General features: G+C 31.5%; 1 protein-coding gene across 1 annotated transcript in view; it reads right to left on the bottom strand.

The window, feature by feature from the left end:
• LOC129991480 (cytochrome P450 3A21-like) overlaps positions 1 to 22,197 on the bottom strand; it is a 31,054-nt gene that overhangs the window by 1,796 nt on the left and 7,061 nt on the right. Inside the window, exons 5-13 of the mRNA XM_056098234.1 lie at positions 20,357 to 20,473; positions 18,009 to 18,097; positions 16,133 to 16,278; positions 13,839 to 13,954; positions 8,912 to 9,068; positions 6,920 to 7,083; positions 4,317 to 4,405; positions 3,279 to 3,422; positions 1,147 to 1,309 (exon numbers count right to left, since the gene is read on the bottom strand). Coding sequence (XP_055954209.1) covers positions 1,147 to 1,309; positions 3,279 to 3,422; positions 4,317 to 4,405; positions 6,920 to 7,083; positions 8,912 to 9,068; positions 13,839 to 13,954; positions 16,133 to 16,278; positions 18,009 to 18,097; positions 20,357 to 20,473 — 1,185 coding nt within the window. The remainder of the gene's footprint in view (positions 1 to 1,146; positions 1,310 to 3,278; positions 3,423 to 4,316; positions 4,406 to 6,919; positions 7,084 to 8,911; positions 9,069 to 13,838; positions 13,955 to 16,132; positions 16,279 to 18,008; positions 18,098 to 20,356; positions 20,474 to 22,197) is intronic.

Genomic DNA, 22,197 nt, shown 5'->3' on the forward strand with positions numbered 1-22,197 from the left:
AGAAAGTTAAATTATGGTCGTATGGTTTTTTTTATCACACCAGGATAAGATGTACAGATATATAGTAAGGATAGTTTCGTTGAGGATTTGTATGAGCGAGGATAGAACCTGGGACCTTGTGGTTCGCAGGCCAGTAACATGACCACGATACAAAAGTAATTGCTCGGGTAGCGTAGCTGTTAACTGGCTTATAAGCTATTCACCACATTATCAATCAATAGCAGATTCATTAGTTGAATCATGACATATTATTGATAAGCTATACAATAATTTTTTAAATCAAAATAAAGTGCTGATTAAAATTTTGTAATGCTATTTCCGATTTTTCTCCTTGTCTCCTTTTAAAATTATCTGAGAAAACTTAAATGTCTCCCTATATTGGGCCATTTTAACATGTTTTCATTCATTCGTTCTCTTGTCTGTCTATTTATTTGTCGATTCGGTACAAATTTCGCAATCGATTTTGAATAATCAAAACTTGAATTATCTATAAATGATGCCATGATAAATCGTAGTAGTGTTTGTGTTTTTTTATTAATTTATTAATGTGTTTTTATTAATTCGTTCTCTTGTCTATGTAAGTTTTTTTTTGTTTGTTCAGTACAAATGTTCTGATCGATTTGAAACTTATTTTTCAATTAATTAGAAGTTTAGAACATTAAATATAGTTTAGAACTGGATGAAAATGCGGTATTAACTCTCGTTCTCTTGTCTGATTGGAACAAATTTTGTCATCAGGAGTAGTTCATTGGAAAGTTAGTTTAGAATCGATTAAAAATTTTTTGATATACATGACTAAAAAACAGAAGAAAAAAAATACTTAAATAAAAAAGAAGCAATATATCATGTCTTTAAAAGAAACTAAAAAATATATAAAATAGTTTCTTCTAACCCATGCAGATTTACAACTCATATAAGATCGATTCTCCTCGAAATTCGTGACTGTGAACTTTTAAAATTCACAATCATTTTCTGTACAATCTATTTGGGATTATAAATCTATATGAGGCCGGAAGAAATTATTTTATACTTTTTTAGTCCGTTTGAAAAACATTATATATTAATTTTTTTTATTTAAATTAGGTTCCATGTTAAACTCATGATATTTGTTAAATAATATTAGAAAATGAAGTAATTCGTGAGCACCTGAGTCTTCGGCGATCTTTTGATTTTGAAGTTGGCGATGACGTATGCGAGGCAGAGTTTGACTTCTGTGAGTGCAAATCGCATACCGACGCAGTTCCTGGGCCCCGCACCAAAGGGTTGGTAACAATAAGGATCTCGTTTTTGTCGTTCCTCGGGAGTAAACCTAAGTAAGAATTTTAAAAAATAATATTAGAATTTTATTTAGTATGATAATGTTTATAAACTTGTAAATTGGGTGATGCAATTCTCATGACGCAAAATATCTTTCAAAATTTTTAACAGGGAAGTGACAGTGGAACCTACAGTAAGGTTTACAATAACGACAAATTTCAAATTTTATTCTCAAATTGATAAATTTGTCCCTTAATGTGAATGTTCTAGAAAATATAAGAATTATGACGATATCTCTATTAGGAGTCGAGATAAGTAGATCTTTTTAGAACTTGCGTATCCTGTTGGAAATTATAAAAGGCGAAACGCCCATAAGAGGAATTAATTCTCTCCTTGAAGTGTTGACCACAGAGGATTGGTTGGTTGGTTGGTTGATTGGATTTTTATGGCGCAAGAGCCATGTTTGGCTATGCTGCGCCAAGCTTATGGTAAATAAACACTATACTGCTCTAGACGTTTGGTATTCAAAAAACATGTCAAGTACAATTCAGACATACAATTTAAAATTACAAATTCTCGTGATAAAATGAAAAACAAATAAGGAATAGTATCAGTATTCTTACAAATGCAAATTATATCCCAGAAAGTGAATATTATACAAGCGCAAGATATATCCCAGAAAGGGAAAATTTTCCAAAAATGTTAAAACATTAAAATATCAATGAAAATTAAAACGTGAGAATGCAAATCTCATAACATTAAAACATATGCAATATACTTCAAAAACAAGTTAAAAAATTCATTGTAATCTCTTTATTCGATGTTTCTTTAAGTATTTGTTACGAATAGGTGTATTTGAAGATTCATTGTAGAATTTTTTAAGATCAACCAATTGAACCGTACATTTTTGGGGACTTTGTCTAAAAACAGTTTTATTAACTGCAGTGAAATCGGTAGAAGGTTCCGGAGCAGGTGGGGTTTCATCGATTGTTTCGTGAGGGTTGTATTCAATAGTATTATCCGATTCTATTTCAGTGTCAGTATTTTGATTGGGCTTATCTGTGCACATGGTTTCAAACACGGAGTTGGTTTCATCCATTTTATCAGCTGATTTGGAATTTATGGTCTGCGAAGAGCTAAAATTAGAGGCTGGCATAGATTGGGAAACTTGTCGAGGTGAAGTCTTCCAGAATTTAGAATTCGATATATTTTCAGAATTGTGATCTTTTTTATATTTTTTCTTATATGTAACAGTTTTAAATTTATTCAAGTCCTGTGGTATTTCACCGGATGGGACATTACTAGTTTCACCAGTTGGCTGAGGAACATCAGTTCCAACAACTGCTGGATCAAATGCAAGTTTCGAAAGGTTTGTTTCTTTGCAAACTGGAGACATTTTACTTTCCGTTTTTTCAGTTCTCACTTCATATTTTGATTTTCCTTTTTTCTTAAGATTCTTTGCAGTTCGTGAAGGAAGGTTTTGAGCAATAACGGGAGTACATGGATTAGTATCTGGCTGTGATTTATTAGTTGTGAAAGGTTGTAACTTTGTAAGTGGAGGACAAACAACTCGAGTTTGACCACAGAGGAAGTTCTTTAGTTGTTTGCTCTGAAATGATTCCTTCTTAGCGATTTGTTGTGTACTTATTTTTGAATTTCTACGACAACTGTTTTTTTTTTTTTTTTTTGCAGCGTTTTTGCTACCTGTGCTTCGTGTTTTTTGTGGAATAAAGCATCGTTATTTATTACCAAGTTTGTTAGATTTCCAGCATTATACATTCAGAGGACGACTTTTCATAAAACTTCTGCATTATGATCGCATTTTCCGTTCTATCGTCGATTACAAAAAAAAAAAAAAAAAAAAAAAAGCCATTTCTAATCTATAAATGCTTTATGAATCCCTTGCATAATAGGGAGATTTTTATTCTGATAAAAGTTTATCTGCTGTCTTATAATAGTTACTCGTTGAGAGGTAACTATTTTTAAATGATTTTCGCTATCATAATCATGCTTTTCCTTACCTGTCTGGATCAAACTTTTCCGGATTCGGGAAAAATTCGGGATCATAGTGCATTGCAAACACTGGAATAGAAATAATCATGTTCTTTGGTATCGTGATTCCTGTATCTCCAAATGTATATTCAGCAACAGATTGTCTCTCGGTTCTGAAACAGAAACAAAAACCAAGTTCTTCAAACTGAAATTGAATGTAATTTCATAACATCATTGCCTATTTCAGTTATTTTTGATCCATTCAAGATAACTTTTGGAATACAGGAATAAATTCAATAGATAATATTACAATAATGGATAGGACTAGGCTAAGGTTTTAACTACTAATGATATATTAATTTTAGTAGTACATACCATTATTTTTGGTAGCATAATTTTTGAAAAAAAAATTTAATGAATTTTGAAACGACTCCCTTTCTAGCGCTTTGTTTTAATATTTATTGTTCAGAAATATACACATTCATTCTTTCTCTCTCATACACGCAATGATAGAGAGATACAGGTGGTTATAAAAAAATAGAAACACCTGTGAATAAAAGTGACATTTTTGAATGCGCTTCGTAAGCATTAAAATATAATATTAGCCACCAGTTTTTTTTATAAATAGCAATGTATCTATTCTGGTAATATATTTCAGCTTTATTGAAATTCTGTAATTCTTTGATTTTTTTCAAAAGCATAAAATTTCGGACCTTTCAGATTTTGAAAGAGGCCAAATATTAGGAACCCGTCTAGCTGGAGCAAGTGTGACCGAAACATCCCAACTTTTAGGCGTTTCTAGAGGTACGTTGTCTAAAGTCATGACAACATACACACAGCGCGGTTCAGCTTCAAAAAGCTCACCGCGCATACATTAAAATTGTCACATATTTGTAGACAATTGTAAATTATTATTTTATAATTATTATGCAACTATTATACCCATATATTTTACAACTTGTAACAGTTGTAATGATCCTACCCTTTCTATTAACTTTCTTTTTTGTTAATTTAAAGTATCATCAAAAGTTAAAACTATGAATAAATGTTTTGAAAATGTACTTTACCTTATTGCTGGTGGATAGAGTCGCAATGTTTCAGATATGATACAATCCAGATACTTCATGCTTTGCAAAGCATCGTAGGTCAGTTCACCCTAGCAATTAAAAATGGAATCTTTTAAAATTCGTACTGTATTTTTTCGCCATCGAATACACAAGATTTTTTTTAATGCAGTGAATTATTATATTACGTTCTAGAATAACAAACAAACAAAAAAAAATTAAGACTAAGGAATTTTCTTCTGATGGTTAATTTAAGCAAAATAAAATAGAAATTTGCGATTTTCATTAAATATCCATATAAGGAATGATAAAGAAATATTTTGGCAAGGAATGATATTGGAATTAACTTGTAAGGAATGATATTGGCTCTTGTTTCAGGAATAGAGATTAATTGAAGTATTTAATTGGTTTCGATTGTTAGAGATTGCGACGCCAATCATGTCAAGTCAGATCTGGCTGGGTTTTGGCATCCAATAGGAGTGACTCGCGCACATGTGACGTCGGAGTGCATAAGAAGCTCCTAAAGCAGGGATGACGAACCACTGGCACGCTTGCCATTGACGGCACGAAGCACAATGTTTTGGGCACGCTGCCGATCAAAACGGTTTGCATTTTTGTTCAAAATAACAAAATTCAATATGAAGTATTACAAACAAACACGAGTGTTCTCATTCCATTTAAAAAAGGGCACAGATATTTGTGTGGCTGTTAAAAATTCGCTTGCTGAGAAAGAAATTGATTTGAAAAGAATTATTCCAGTAATTGATAGTGCTCCAAATATGGTGGACAAAAAAAAAAAAAAAAGGATGGTTTCATTAGTTTATTTCAAACAGACGTAGGACATTCGATTCTTGAACTCCAGCGCCTTATTCAACTACAAGCCTTGTGTTCTAAGAGTGATTTAACATCTCTTGATAATGTAATGGCGTTAGTCACAAAAATAGTCAACCTCATGTCGTCGCAGGCTTTAAATAAGCGCAAGTTTCAGGCTTTGTTGAATGAATCAACTCGGTATAAAATGGCTTACTAATGTATAATAATGTTCGCTGGTTGAGCCACGGGAACGTACTTCAAAGATTTGTTGACTGCTTGGAAGAAACCAGACTGTTTCTGCAAAATGAGGAGGGAAATTGAACAATACTCACAGTTGTTGGATGTCATGTGGCTCTCAAAATGGATGTTTTTTTCAGACATGTGCCAACATTTCAATGAATTGAACATAAAGCTTCAAGGTACAAATAAAACAATTATAATCAAGATGGATCTCATTCGCGTTTTTTGACTCTGGACTGCGTGTTTTAGAAACGATATTATTAAAAAAAACTACAAGCACTTCCTAAATTAAAAAAAAATATATCAAAGATTTAGATGTACATGAGAAACGAGACGAAGAAAAAGTTATTCAAGAATTTATTTTCGTAATTGATTCGTCAATCGAGGAATTTTCAACCAGATTTTCTCAGTTCAAAGAATTATCGGAAACTCTCAAGTTTATTATATACCCTGGTGTGATTTCATTTGATAAACAACTCGTCCCAATTCGATTAGTTGCAAATTGAAGAATTTGAAATGCAACTGATTAATTTCCAGTCTAGTTCAATATGGATTCAAAAATTTATTAAAACATGGAAAAAGGAATTGATTGAAACAGAAAGATTAAGAAGCAATATACGTAAAAATGCCAGTAACAAAATTTTGGAAACATGCAATTCGATTCCAGACACATTTAACTGTTTGGAGAAACTGGCTCGTGCAATTTTAACTATATTTTCATCTACCTATGCCTGCGAGTCATTATTTTCAGAGATGAATAATATTAAAGACTCTCTTAGAAACTGTTTGGCAGATGACTCCAATTCAGCATGCATTCTGCCAAACGTAACATCTTGCAATCTTAATATAAGTTATTTTTCATCTAATCTGCAACAAAAGAAGTCACACTAATGTTACTTTAATTTGAATTACACGTATAACTAAAACCTTTACTATACAGTGAAAAATGTATTTTTTCGTCGTAAATAAAGAGTTTTGAGTTGTTAGTATTTAGTTTTATTATTTACCCAATAATCATAAGTCAAAATTATTTGAGGCACGTCTATACCTCATTAAACATTTCTTTAGAAAAAATGGCACGTTGATCCATAAAGGTTCGCCACCCCTGTCCTAAAGGAATAACACTCGATTCGTCCGGCGGTGGCGATGGACGAGTGAGGGCTGACGTTGCTTACGTGCTCTTTTTACATACTCTTTTTAGGTTTGGCCATGTTTGGCGTCCCCATCTCAGGTGAACCCTGCTTCCTAATTAAATCTTATCCCCTTTCTGTAAATATTGAAATGTTTTAATTATATGTAGACTTAATTGTTTGTTAATTCGTATATTATTACCCCTTTTTTCAAAAAAAAATCACTTTATCCCTAGACACCATCTAGGTTTAACACTACATACCCTTTACGACTATATATAGAGAGTTAGCGTAGACACTACATATATTTTTCTTGAAAGGAATTAAAGTACCATCACGATTATGTTTAGTGTACTAGAAGATTCAATTTTTAAAAAACATAACATAATTAAGAAAAGTCACTTGTAAAAAAATGTCACTTACATTCGTTTCTTTAAGTGTATTCACGAGTTCTTCATATACTTTGTCTTGTACATCAGGATTTAAGGCAAGTTGATAGGTACTCAGAGCAAGTGTCGAAGCGGTCGTGTCGTACCCGGCGAGGAAGAAGATGACGCATTGAGCGACGAGTTCATCCATAGAGAGATCTGAAAGGTGTCAGTCTCTCACATAAAGTTATAATTATAGATCTCCTTTATCTAAATATGCCGTCTAATAAATTCATCAATAAATTAATTTGTGACTTGTAAGAAAAAATTCATTTTTGAAATGGAAAATTCCAAATATTAAAAAGGGATAAAAAAATTTATTTCCAAATTCACAAAATTTTAGAAATGGCAGTATTTAGAAGTCAGTAGAGGATTGAAGGATTATGCATGATTCATTGGTGGCACACATTATGAGGCCCCTGTTTTAATATCTGGTCAATATATCAAAGGAAATGTTCGGGTTTTTTTTTTTAAATATTAAAGTAGGAATGACTAAAGTAATAAGATTTTAGTAGACATAATCATATTTATTGGTTAATGATTTCTTATTTAGAAATAAAATCCCTTAATTATTAAGGAATAATATAAAATTAAAAATGATTATTTTACAGGATCTATATAGTGGAATAAGACGTAAACAATTAATGTACAATTAATATTTCAATATATTATAAAAAGTAATTATATATATATTTTATTCATTCAATATGTGCACTCACAACAATACTTTAAAAATGTTTTAAAAATGTATTTCTTACAAATTTATTTTTCTGACAATTAAGCTAATAACTTTCTTTTAATCGATCTGCTTGCAGCCCCTAGGCAGCTGCATAATCTAAATTGTTGAAAATCCGCCACTATGAAAGTATTCTGAAGTAACATTATATTCCACTGTTAACGTTATACTTTCTTCATTGATAACTGACAGAGTACAATCACTTCGTACACAGTTACAAGAGTTCGTGCAGTCTCATCATCAAAATAAAACATCTTGTATGGTAAAATGATGCAACTGAAACAAAATTATATCCTCAGAATCTCCAATCCGTTTTACCAACAGAAGCAGAATACATTTACATTACCTAAGGGATTTGACTTAGAAATTGTTAATGATTTCAATACCTAGTAGTACAGAAATTTCCTGGTTTCGTAGATTTAATCATTACCGCAATGTCAGAAAATGTCACCTTTTTTCGGTTAAGCTGAAACAGCCAATTGAATAATGAGCAATATGGACAATAAGTAAATAACCTTACCAACAGCTTAAGGAGTTCTTTAAAAGGATTATCAGGCCTAAGCAGCTAGATACTGTCTCTATATACTACATGAATGATTAAAAATCAAGCGCAGTAATTGCAGGTTCTGCGTTTCCTGAAAAATAACCCTTATGACAAAGGACTTTTGATAAGCTCTTTTTAATGTTTTATTCGAAAATGCGTGCCTTTATTTCCCATTTCTATACTTCATGTAGCCAAAACATGAACTTAAAAAGAATTCAAAAACATAGACAAATTTCAGAATCCCAATCCAACGTAAGAATTTCGGAACTGAATTTCTGAAAATAAGAGATTCAAATTAAATTTTCAATATTTGCAAGAAAATAAATGGAAGTAAATAATCTAAAATTCAAATAAACTTCCCAAAAATCATTAATTTGCCCTTAATTAATGCTCCGTTTTTCATTTTACAGAATATGAACATATGGATTGAAAAAAAAAAAGTATGCTATGTAAAATAGGATAACTATGAAAGATAAAAGTTAAGAAATCCTGAACTTTTACATGTAATTTTTATAGGTTATAACCTAAGCAAATATCATCTTACCATTTGTTTTAAATGATTCCGGATAATAGGCAATTTCTGCAGATTGCAGATTTCTGATAATATGCAAGAAAAATCGAAAACCTTCAGAAAAATATTTACTTTGTACAATTTTTAATGACATTTTTCACGCAAAACTTACTTTTGAATTCCAATAGACACTTACTTTTCTTAGAAACATTTTTGAATATTTGATGATCCGTTGAAACTCCACCATAAGAGGAAGCAATATCTTCACTTTCTTTTTCATTCAGTTCCGAATTGGGATCATCAGACAGTTCCTTTGCAGTATCCATTAACAGCTGTAGAAAATCGTTTCTCGTCTGAAAAAATAACAGTATTTGACAATCGGTAGAAACAGTTAAATGACTCAAATATTAAAATTTCTTTGTCTAGTTAAATTATCTATAAGTAAACGCTAAAAATAAGCTAAACATTGCCCAGTCGAAGTTTATTTTCTTGATCAACTAAGATCCTATTTATAAGATATTTATATTTCAATACACAATTTTCGTTTAATTGCTATGTTTTTTTTTCTTATTAAAGTTTTATCTTCCATTTTAAAAGAAAAACGGTGAATCAATCGTTGATTCAGTTAGTTAATCAGTCGTTGGGTTACGGATAATGAGGGAATAGCATAAAACAGTTTTGTTTAGTTATATTAACGTCCCATTGTAAAACAACATTAGGGCTATTTTGGGACGGACCTTGTAATTTCGAACCATGATCGGATGACGAGAACGGTGCCTGAGTTGGCACCCCCTCTCCAAACTTCCGCACTACACCAGCGGAAGGACATTTGGTCCCGATGGATTTAACGTACACCATACCCGCTTACAAGACAGTTCTTCGGTGGATATCGGGTCTCGAATATGAAACCCTTCGGTTCCGAAGCCGAAACCTTACCGCTTGGCCACCGCGGATCCTACCATGAAACAAATAATATTTAATCTAATAAATAAAAATTTTATAAATCTACAAAAAAAAGATATAAATAAACTTAACTTAAGGTATGGTTTAAGTATGGATGGCATCAGTGGCAAGCATTGCCCATCATCAGTGGTTGAAGAGGAATTTGTATTGTCTCAGTGCTACTAAGCCACGCGTCTGAATGATGACCTACATTGCACAATGGACATCGCTTAAAGAGTATGCGAAATACGAAGCATTTGTTAATCAAAGCATTTTTTCCATAGGAATAAAACAATGCGTTCACAAAAAATACTCTAAATAATATTTTTATTATTTAAAAAAATTACGTAAACATTACGTTTTTCCTTCGCTTTGTGTTTGATAGATTGCGAGTCACCTGACCTATGATATTTGAGATTTCTTTTGCCAGTATTGTTCGAAATATTTAATGGAAATTATTATTACGTCGTGATAAGTATTTCTATTGCATGTGATGAAGAAATGGTGACAAAAAAAAAAGGAAAAATAAAACTTTAATTAACAGCAAATGAGTTTGAAACAATATTAATTAATTAATTCTACTTTTAGACACACCATTTCTGGTAACAATAATAAACAGCTATCCGGTTTGTTTACTTTTTTCAAATAATGGAACATTTTCCGTTTCTCGGCTATCTGTCATGTGAATACATGAGCAACACATGTATTAACCTTGCATTGTTTCTTTAAATAGTAATAAGACATTAAGCGATATTAGATGGGAAAAAATGTAAAGATATACCGTAGTTAAATTAATTATTAATGATCAATTAAATCACAGAAATTAATGAGAGAGAGTCCAGAGAAAAGAGTCCTAGAGCTGGAATTAGAATCCAAGCTAAAATATCCCGCATTTAGAATATTATTTTGGAAGATGTTCTAGTAAAATTTAAGCAACATGAAATATTATATTACTAAATATCTTTTTATAGTTTTAAGAAGGTTTTTATTTAATTTGTTTAAAAATGTTTTATTTTAAGCTTTAATTATTCATTCCTGCTAAAATGTTGATATTTTGATGAGATTTCTTCTGCATTTTAACTAATGCTATAATATTTCTTTTTTTCTTCTTCTTCTTCTTAAATTTGGAACTGAGCTGTTTCGTTCATGATATTTTTAAAACATTTTATTTCCATTTACTTTTGTTGTCTGGAGGGAGAGAATCAATCTCTCAGAAAAACACCATTAACATTAGAGCATGCATGACACCAATTTATAATAATATAGTTTATTATTTATAATGCATGCTTTTCTTTACAAGAAAATTGTCTAAAGACATTTACTTTTGACTTGCTTCAAAATTAGGTGAAAATGATACACAGCATTGCCATTAAATGAATATATTAGGGTTTCCCAAAAGTTTCTTTCTCGTAGCGTTTCTCTAAAGAGGCTAGTCACTGCAGACAAAACTTGGATTTTGTATGAAAAGGCACATAGAAAAAGCACTTGATGTAAGGACAATAGGCCTTCAACTGTCGCAAAACGAAGACTACACCCCAAAAAAGTTCTTTTGCCCATTTGGCGGGATTGGAAAAGCGTAATTTTCAACGAGCTCCTTTCTCAAGATGAAATAATAAATTCTACGAAATACTGTTATTAACTAAATCAATTGAAAGCTGCCTGCCATAGCAAAGGGTAAAAAAAAGCACGGCCAGACTTAATGAACTGAAGAGGGCGTTGTTTTCCCAAGATCTCGCTCCAACTGATTATTACTCCTTTCTTTCCATAAAAACTTCTCTTCGCGATAAGCGCTTTAAATCCATTTGCGAAATAAAGGCGCGAGGATTATTTCTTGACCAAAACACAACAATTTTGGAAAGAAGGCATAATGAGGCTTCCTGAGAGATGGAAGAAGGTAATAGAGCAAAAGGGTTCTTATATAACAAAATAAATAATGTCTTAAACAATAAATATTGTGTATTCATTTCATATTAGAAATAGGAAAGAAACTTTGGGACACCCTTACATAATGCGTATAGCTACTGCTTTATTAGTGGTGTTTCTCAGCGAACGATGGAATGATTTTCCATTTTTCAGCAGATCTCTTATTTCTCTGGGAGGGTGTTGCTTTGTTAAAACTATTATTTCCTTCTCTATTGATCAAATCTCACATGAAACTTTTCACTGTGACATATGATACAGATCCATAAGTTTTTAAATAGTTATGGGTATGTTTTCTAATCAACTCATCGATGTTGTTGCTATCTACTTAATCATCGTCAAAGACACAATCCGGTGCTCAATAAGTGAAGTTTGACTGTACAACCTTCTGCCCATGCCTATGGGCGGAGCCTTATAACTACAAACCTTTACTTCCTGGCGATATGAATTAAGCAATTGCGAAAGCTATCATCATTGTTTTAACTACTTCCAGTGTTCAGACAATGGGCGTATATATTTTTATAATGGATCAATAAACCTGGACGAGTGAAATGATGCCGTATCTGAACGCCTTCGATCGATTGTTCATTTCTTGGAGGAACTCTATGCCCCCCCCCCCCTCCCTGTCCAGTAGTAGCGAGTCTTGGTTGGTTGGTCTTAGTCTTCCCTCTCGGCCCATTTGGTAGTCTAAACACTAATCTGGATTGGTAGGATCAGCAAGTTATTCATTTTGAGAAGAAGAAGTTTGGTTGAATGCTTTCTTCACAAGTAACTTCGAAGAATTTTGAAATTTCATCAGGAACTTTTGCAAATAATAATTGAACGGTTTCATTTTTATTCCTTCACCATTAAAAATCCAATAATTAGAGTTTCAATATCTTTAACATTTCAAACAGCTATATGAATTATATTTATGAAAGGTAATTGAACATCTTTTATTATAATAATAGGTAAAATTCTTCAGGTTTATTGTTAAAATATTGAAGCATTTATGCATAAAATATATTTTACAAAATCAGGATAAGTAGCTACTTCGGTGATCAATGGCTCACTCACAATGTTAATGAAATGTAATTAGTAATGACGGCCGTCTTTAAGGAACTATATCTTATCAAACCAAATGAAAGTGCCAACTTAAATTATACTTATAAATAAATATGGAGCACTCTGATTGGTCTGTTATGTCTGCAATTTAATGAAAAAGGAGGATGGAAGAAGGCAGGGGACATATTTAGGCTGATGAGTTTTTATATGACATAAAAATTCGCAAAATCGGTAGAGTGACTGGTACAGGGGAGTCAGTTGTCGTTTTTCCTATAATGCATAGTGCATGGCGTTTTTGAAAAGCCTCTCGAAAAAGAAAATCGACAGTTAGCAGGCTACTAATGACGACATATCCAAAAATCATGAGCTTTCACATGAAATGAAAATTGGGGAAGTCGCAGTAGTAGTTGGAGCTGGAAATTTCTTCTAAAGTATTCAATATGATGTCATAGCCTAATTGGAGGCTATATAAGTTTAGGCATTCAGACGAGGAATAATTCTCTGTTTGAATTGCTGATCGCATTGCGAGCTGGTGACGCCTAGTGGCGCTGCTGATTTTACTGTTGCTCTTATTTAATTTGCTGTTTTCATGAGTGTAGTTTTCTACAAGTGCTGCTCTTTGCGTTTTTTTTTATTTGTTTGTTTCTGGGGATTAGTGCTTTATCGTGGTATAAAACATCGTTACCGGGTATTGATATGATTGGACTTCATACACCGTGCGTTCTTTGGGCAATTTCCGATATGGGAAAAATGTCTTTATTCAAAAGTCTATGTTCAGTGAGGATTTTTTTTCTTCCTTTCTTGCAAGCTTAACATCGTTCTCCCTCTAGAATTTCATGAAAATCGGCTTACCAAAATGATACAGATATTCCTATCAGTTTAATAATTAAATTAATTAACGCACGTTATTTTAATTTAAATTCATAGCTGAAACTCTTGACATATACTTTAACTGCAGCACTTGTTTCATTAAGTTTCGGTTGAGAATCGCAGAGAGGGTAGGATTTTAATAGTGACGATATATCAAACGTGCACTGAAACCACGTGCATGGTGATCTTTGGTGGAATTGAGTCTTCCCATCATTCCTCGAGCCCAAAGCCATGATCTTAGTTCAAATCATCGCAGTCTTCAGATAATTTGTTAATTAATTCGGAAGTTTTTTGGCAAATCTCTGATAAACACAAAAATAAATAAATAAATAATATAATGTACACACCTGTCCTGTTCTCTTCCTTTCTGATATGATACTGAGAGTGACATCACGGAAGAAATTGGTGGACGATGGAGGAAAAAAGGAGATTCTTAACCATTTCGTGAGGTTAGGAAACAAAACTGCAAATATCAAATTCATGTGAGTATAAAGTAGAAATTTCATTAATACAATAACTTTTAGTGAAGTACGAATATCTTCTTCCACACTTTTACTTAACACTTTTTTGTGTTTGTAAAGATAGAATTTCATAATCAATTTTTCACACATTTTCTCATGTATTTCTCCTGAAATTGGGAACAAATCTGTATTAACGTTGGCGATATTGCATTTTATGGTTTTCTGGACATAAGTGACTGTTAATCGATTCATTTTAACTAAATTTTATTTCTATATGAAAGCGTATTTGAAAAAAGATATATTGGAAACATTTTATAATATCTCTAAAAAGGAACTCTGAAAGAAATAAAATATTTAATAATGTCAATAAATTGTTTTCTAGTAAATATGATAATATTTTAAATAAAATGTTTTAAAAAACTGCCTCTAAAGTGTACCGAAAAGTAGAAAAATTATCGATCAATTACTGAAATTGATATTAATTACCGAAAGATCAAAATTATAGAGAACAAGGCAAAACTGTAAGAGTTTGTGACAATGTAATAAGCAATACATTCAGGATTGTTATAAAAAAGAAAAATTCTAAACAATGAATAAAAATATATTATAAATGTGATAAAGAATCGATTTTAATTGGAACATTTTTATTAATATTTCATATTTTTACGATTTTGTTTAAGTCTTCCTTCTTTATTATAAAAAATTATTTTCTGTAATTTTGATGCATTGCATAACTGATACATACTCATAAGAATATTATTTTTTTACTTTTATTTAAATCGACATGTTTCATATTTACGAAGATGGAATATGGAAAGGCATTTTTCATTATCTTCCTTATGAATTAGAATTTTGAAATTTTAAACAATAGTGTGTCTTTGTTAACAATAGAAATTACTATTTAATTACTAATTACTAGTTATCTAAATTTAATTGCTACTTAATCGAGACACAATCGAGTAACATCTAATTCAGTAGTCTTTCTTTTAGAACCATTTCAAAGTGGAACTTTAATTATAACTACCCTGTATTTTGATTTTAAAATTTGGTGGGCCCCATCTGATACTGATTTGAAGGAAAACTGAATACAAGATTCTTTTCTATTAATAAGCATAAATTATAATGAAAGGGTAAAAAATACAGAATAATAAAAATAAATAATAATAATAAAGCTAAAATAATTTTAAATAAGCATATTAAAAAGAATGCTTGTTTAAAATTATTTTAGCTTGAATTTATATTTATCTTGTCTTGTTCAAAAACCTTTTCTTATTTTAATTATTTAATTGTTAATTTTCTAACACACGCTGGTTAAAATTTTGAGTTGTCTAAATTCATATACACAAACGTTTGTAAAAAGATTTTCACTACTAGGTCACTTCACATTCCATCGTTAGAGCTCAGACAGCTCTTATTCAGTTTGGGACTAAAAATATGTAATCAACTTTAAACAATGCATGTTTGTCAGTAACACTAGCGTTTGGAGGCATATTTAAATTTAATAGGTCTGAATTGTTTGAAATTTTTTCTATCTTTTTTTTTTTAATTCCCACTGAAATTTTACAGAGATACTAAACTTAAAATTTTCAAAATCTTTGGTTTTTTTTACAAATATACCATCATAATAATTACTTAACTTGCACATTTGAAATTGTTAAATGAAATATAAGTAACTTCATTAACTTAAACTTGACGTTAACTTATTCTCATAATCTATTAAATTTATGTTCAGTTAAAGATAATTTTAATAAACCAATTTTTTTCATTTGATTTATAACTTTGAATTACCTAAAGGGACAACTTATAGATATACATAAATTATTATATAAAATATAAATATATAAATTAAGCAAAATTACTAATAAATAGCTAATAGAATCTCTAATAAAGTTATAAAGCAAAAACTTGAATTAGATTTGCAAAGAAAACATTAAGAAAAGAATTAAACAATTATTTCAAATGGAGAACAATATTTCTTAATGCTTCAAGCAAGAAATACAGTCTAAGTAATGTATTCCCAGTTTAAATTGGCTAAATGATTTTTTTAGTATATCATGTGAGCTTGAATTGATTCCTTTACTTATAACGCAAACTTCCAATAGAAAATATTAAAATCGTTTTTCAGTGCAATTAAAAATTGTTTGAGTATAATAACTGACTCAATAATATCAGTAACATACAGAATGACATTGTTCTCCAACTGTATTTTGGCCGGAAGACACTTTTAGCTTTGTTCACAAACTCATTGTCTGGGTCGTTGAAAGAGTCCAATTTAGTAGAAAAGGCAGAGCTCGCAATTATATCCATGGTGAAAGCACCGTAGATTCTAACAAAAAATAAGAGACAATAAGAGTATAAAACAAAGAATTGCTTGAATTCAAAGAGCAACGGAAAAATTAACATGGCTCTGCAAAGTTTATAATAAAAAAAGAACATTATAGGCAAAATTTATACAAAATTCGCGATCATGTTATATACATCAAATGAAATGTTATGATATGCACAAGTACATTTCTCAGGTGATTGTAACGTCAAGTGAATAAATAATTAGCACCATTCACATTTAGTCTATATACCATAGATTTTTGCTATTGATAATACATTTAATTGAAATGATTACATAATTACATTTAAATTACTTTGATTTTGTATCAGTTTAAATGGCGTGGTATTCATAATTCATTATTTTATTGCAATTCTTTCTCTCTCTCTGTATATATATATATATATATATATATATATATATATATATATATGAGCAGTTTCATGGCAGAGTTTTGAATTTTTAAACTTCCGCTTTATTCCATCCTGGGAGGCATAATTTATGTACAAGAAGCGATGAGGAACAGATGTCCGTTCGCAAGCGATACAAGACAGAAGAGCGAAGTATTTTTCTCTGGTCATTATATACTATGAGATTCCAATAGGGATTTCTTTACCCGCGTGTATTTAGGTAAGGGGAATATAGGTAAGTTTAAAAATAATTTGCTTAGATTGACGGATTTTCATCCCTTCACTTGGAGAGTGAGAATCGCTGATTTAAGCATTTTTACAGAGCTCACTGTAGGATTAATCAAATAAAAAGGTGAAATTGGCGATATATATATATATATATATATATATATATATATATATATATATATATATATATATATATATATATGTGTGTGTGTGTGTGTGTGTGTGTGTGTGTGTGTGTGTGTGTGTGTGTGTGTAAAGATTATTCGAATCCTATCAGATAAATAATAAATAATATATTTTGGTTAAATCAGAATGCAGCAGGTTTAACAAGCAGTAAAGAGACTTTGTATCTATTCCGAGTGGCAGGCATGATAATTTACAAGACGCAGCTCGGCACAAAAGCAGAAGTAAAGGAAGAAGACAAAAAAGGACGAACAAATGATCACTAATCTTATATAAGATAGGATTTCTGGCCAAGCGCCAATTCAATACACGTGGTGACCTTTGACACCTTTTCATGGGCAACGAAAGGCGTCACTTTCATTTCATACGTAGTACTGATGGCGCATTATTTTTACAAAGGAATTAATTAAACTGAAAGTGGAATTGGATTAAGAAATAAGAGAATATTTTAGAATGAAGTTATAATAGGCAAAATCAAGTTAAAGTTTTGGAAATTAATTTGGATTAAATTAAGAGTTTAAAATATCATTGCACACATTTAATGACACGAGTTGGATTGAAATCAGTTGTGACTATCATTAATGAAATATTGGCATAAAATATTGTAAACGCTATTTTTATGGCTTTGTAATTCCTTTGCCCCTTTACTGGTACGAATTACTGAAAGGTCAGTGCGGTTATATCCAGGGGAAGATGAAAAAAGATTTCTGGTTTGCTAATTTGACTATAAAAGTATATAAAATTAAAGACAAAGCAACGAATATGTTCTTTAATAAACCTGAGATAATATAAATAAATTGCTCAAAAATTTTCAGAGATCGGAATTTATTAAAAATGAACTTAACCACATCAGCTTCAGAGCAGCCCATGTAATATAAAAAAATAGTCATAATTCTACAAATGCTGAAATACCTTTTAGCTTCGATGGCTTCTCCTTTTTGTATGGCTTTATTGAAATTCTGAATAAGTGTTTTGGTGCTGTCTTTAAAAATGGACATCATCTGTGAAAAAATATCATAAACTTTAATGAAAATTAAACTCGAACAGTAACTTAAATAACAACAATAATTTATTTAATCAAATATATTATTATTATCATTTTTGCGCGTTTAGTTATTACGGTTTATGTCTACTATAATAAATTTTAAGAATTATTTTCACATGAAAAAATCTGTTATTATAGAAAAAAACTTCAAGCATATATATATATATATACACTCATGTCCAAAATTAAGGTCACAAAAATATTTTTCAAAGTAATTTTAAATGGCTACCATTAAAATTTAAACAAATTATATTTTAAATATTGTGAAGGACCGGTAACATGATATTAACCTTTGTTGTGGGAAAAAATGTTGTTTAGCATTAGTTTTTGAGGAACTACTGAAATTAGACCGTTTAAGCATTTCGGATTTTTGCCTGCAATTTTGTGAATATTGCATTAAAACAAATATTTTAAACTGTTTCCAGTGAGAATGAGTTCCCATAATCGTTTAAACCATTCCTTGAGATGGAGAGCCGTTGGCAGGCTTGAAGCTGGGCAGTCTGAAGCGGAGGTGGCTCCATGGTTACAAGTGGCACTGAAAGTAGTATCCAGTTGTGGAATCAATTCCAAAAAAGTGGTACTGTAACCAGGAAGGCCGGCCAAGGTCGTCACAGAGCAACGACACATGCACAGGATCGCTATTTGGCATTAAGCGCACGACGGCATAGGCTGACAACGGCTCCTCAACTTGCTCGTGACCTTGCTGCTGGATCTGGAATAAGAATTTCCAGACAAACATTATACATACGTCTAGCAGAGAGGGCCCTTTATGCCCGGAGACCAGTTGAGTGCGTCCCTTTGACTGCATCCAACAGAAAAGCCCGGTTGTTCTGGTGCCGGACACATCAGTCTTGGGCACAGCAAGAATGGGAGCGTGTTCTTTTCAGTGATGAGTCGAGATTTACCACACAGAGTGACACTCGTCAAATATTCATCTGGGGAGAACGAGGAATTCGCTATAATCTCTCAAACGTAAAAGAAATCGACAGGTTTGGTGGCAAAGGAATCCTTGTCCGGGATGGCATAATGTTGGGCAGTCATACATCATTGCACGTCTTCGATACGGGTACTGTCAATGCACATCCCTATAGGGATGAGATCCTTGAAGCCTATGTGAGATTGTATCGGAGTGCTTTTGGCCCAGACTTCATGTTTATGGACGATAACGCGCGTCCACACAGAGCTCATATCGTTGATGATTTTCTTGAGGAAGAGGATAATAGAAGATTCTCTGGATTTCAATCCTATTGAACATGTTTGGGATGGTCTCAGAACATCCATTGCACAGCGTAACCCCGTCCTAATACCTTTCAAGAGTTAAAAGCCGCGCTTTTTGGAAGAATGGGTTTATTGACACCCTCAAGCATTTATTGACACCCTCATAAACAGCATGAAACCTCATTGTGAAGCCTGTATAACAGTGCACGATGGTCACACTCCATATTAGACAGGCTTTGCCCGAGATAAATGCTTTATCTCTGATTCATAATGTAACACTTTTTGATATACTCTGTTTCTTAATTAGCAATTAAAATCTTTGACATGTTGTTATGTGTCTATGTTCTTTCTTCCATTGTAGTGTACTTCTGTGCCAAATTTCGTGGAAACACAGTGAACAGTTTTTGATTTTTCGCAGATTTTATATATATATATATATATATATATATATATATATATATATATATATATATATATATATATATATATATATATATACCACTTTTCATCGATTCTATCTCATTAAGGGGAGAGAAGCGGAAGGATGAGCACATTTCAGGAATTCTTCGTCATTCTTGACTTGATTTTCGCCCTATTAGACACTTTTTTGTTCAATTTTTTTTCACGTTTATGTGAATATCGTGTCGTTTTTGACCGTATTATTTTAATTCAGTCTGCGAGTAATCCGAGTTTATTTTATTGTTAAATGTAAACATCCCCTCCTTTCATCTTTCCTTTCACCCCTATTTTGACGAATCAAACTCATCCTAACGAATGCGCAAAAGCGCAGAGGGTTTAAGAATTCGTTGTAAAACAATATATATGTATGAGTTTATAAAGTTCATGTCTACATATTCTATAACTCAAGGACAGAGAGAGTTTGTTTGTATATTTCTCAATATACAAACAAAATTCTATTCATATTAAAACATTCTTAAATAATAATTATGGATAATGCGGAACAACATTTGGAGCAGAGATTAATATCCTTACTCACTCTCTTAATTTTTCCCGTAGAAAATGTGGGTGTGATAACGGTTCGAATCCTCTTCCAATCTTCCCCTTGCACAACAGATACCATGTTATCCATAACTGGATCGCCTACTTTAAACGTCTGAAATGAAATCAACGAAAATTTCTACGAGTTTGAATAAATTTCAAAAAGAGGCTACATTTTGAAAAATTATAAATATGTGTGTATTTAAACCATACAAAATGAAGAAGGCTTGAATCAAGAATTTGTAAGATTGTGATGGAAACAAAAGAATTTAGCTTTGAATTCTCTTCTTTATTTCGTTCACTTTCATTTAATCTCTTAATTTTGCAAAATATCAGACGAATTAAAGAGAAATAAGTCCTTGGATTATGAAGCGCATTGTGAGTTAGCTTAAAGCGTGTTGTGATAATCATATCATAATATGATCATATCATAATATGATTACATTGAATTTAAATTTATGAATAATTTCTGATAAAAGAATGGTAATTTCGAATTTTTGTCCAGTGATTTCAATTATTCATGCATTTTTAAGAGGAACTAGTCACAAATAGATCATACCGTTATTAAAACTGTTCCAACTCAAACCATTCAAATCAATGATTAATGTTAATTCCATAAATAACAATAACGAACGATTTCGTTTGTTACGATTGATAGTAGTCCTTTCTTAATATGATAAGAACAAACAGAAATAACCTACTAATAATCATCATAATTTCAGCAAAAATAATTATATCGCTTATTATTTAAATAAAAAAATTATATATATATATATGTGTGTGTGTGTGTGTGTGCAATATATTTTGATTAAAGTAGAATGCAGGTTCGAAGCAGTGAAGAGACTTGGTATTTTTAATTTCGTTTTATTCTATTCCAAGTGGCAGGCATGATTATATACAAGAAAACGCAGCGCGGCACACACAGAAGTAAGAAAAGGGGAAAAAGGGCCAAACAGATGATCACTAGCCTTATATAACATTGGATTTCTGGCCAGGGGCCAATTCAATACACGTGTGACCCTTGACACCTTTTGAAGGGTAAAAGTAACACTTTCATGTAATACGTAGTACTGATGGCGCATTATTTTTACAAAGGGATTAATTAGACCGAAAGTGGAATTGGATCAAGAAATAAGAGAACATTTTAGAATGGGCTATAAATTAAGATAAAGTTTTGGAAATTAATTTGGATTAAATTAAGAGTTTAAAATATCATTACACACACACACACACACACACACACACACACACACACACACACACACACACACACACACACACACACACACACACACACACACACACACACACACACACACACATATATATATATATATATATATATATATATATATATATATATATATATATATATATACACTTTGTTTTATTTCCATCCCTGGAGGCATGATTTATGAACAAGCAGAAGCGACGAGCACAACACAGAACGACACAAAACGAAATGAGAAAGAGCTACTAACAGAGAAGGAAAATACTTTTCCCAGTGTTTATACAATGTCAGATTCTAATAAGGATTTCGTACACGCGTCGACCACAGGCAAGGGATTTGTAGGGATTTTTTAAAAGAATGTGCTAGGCTTGCCATTTGTACCAATTAAAATACCAATTAAAGTAAATATTTTCGACAAATTTGGAAATAAATGAAAATTAAAACCTAAAAATTTCATTTAAATTCCAATTTCTCAGATTTTCAACTTCATTATTCTGATTTTTTTTTCGGGGGGGGGGGCAAAAGTAATAATTTATCTAGTCTCTTACGAATTAATAAATACATAATGATATCTAAATAAATATCAAATTATTAGCCTTCAAATAACT

This window comes from Argiope bruennichi, chromosome 2 (genome assembly GCF_947563725.1).
Source record: "Argiope bruennichi chromosome 2, qqArgBrue1.1, whole genome shotgun sequence".
NCBI classification, from domain to species: Eukaryota; Metazoa; Arthropoda; class Arachnida; order Araneae; family Araneidae; genus Argiope; species Argiope bruennichi.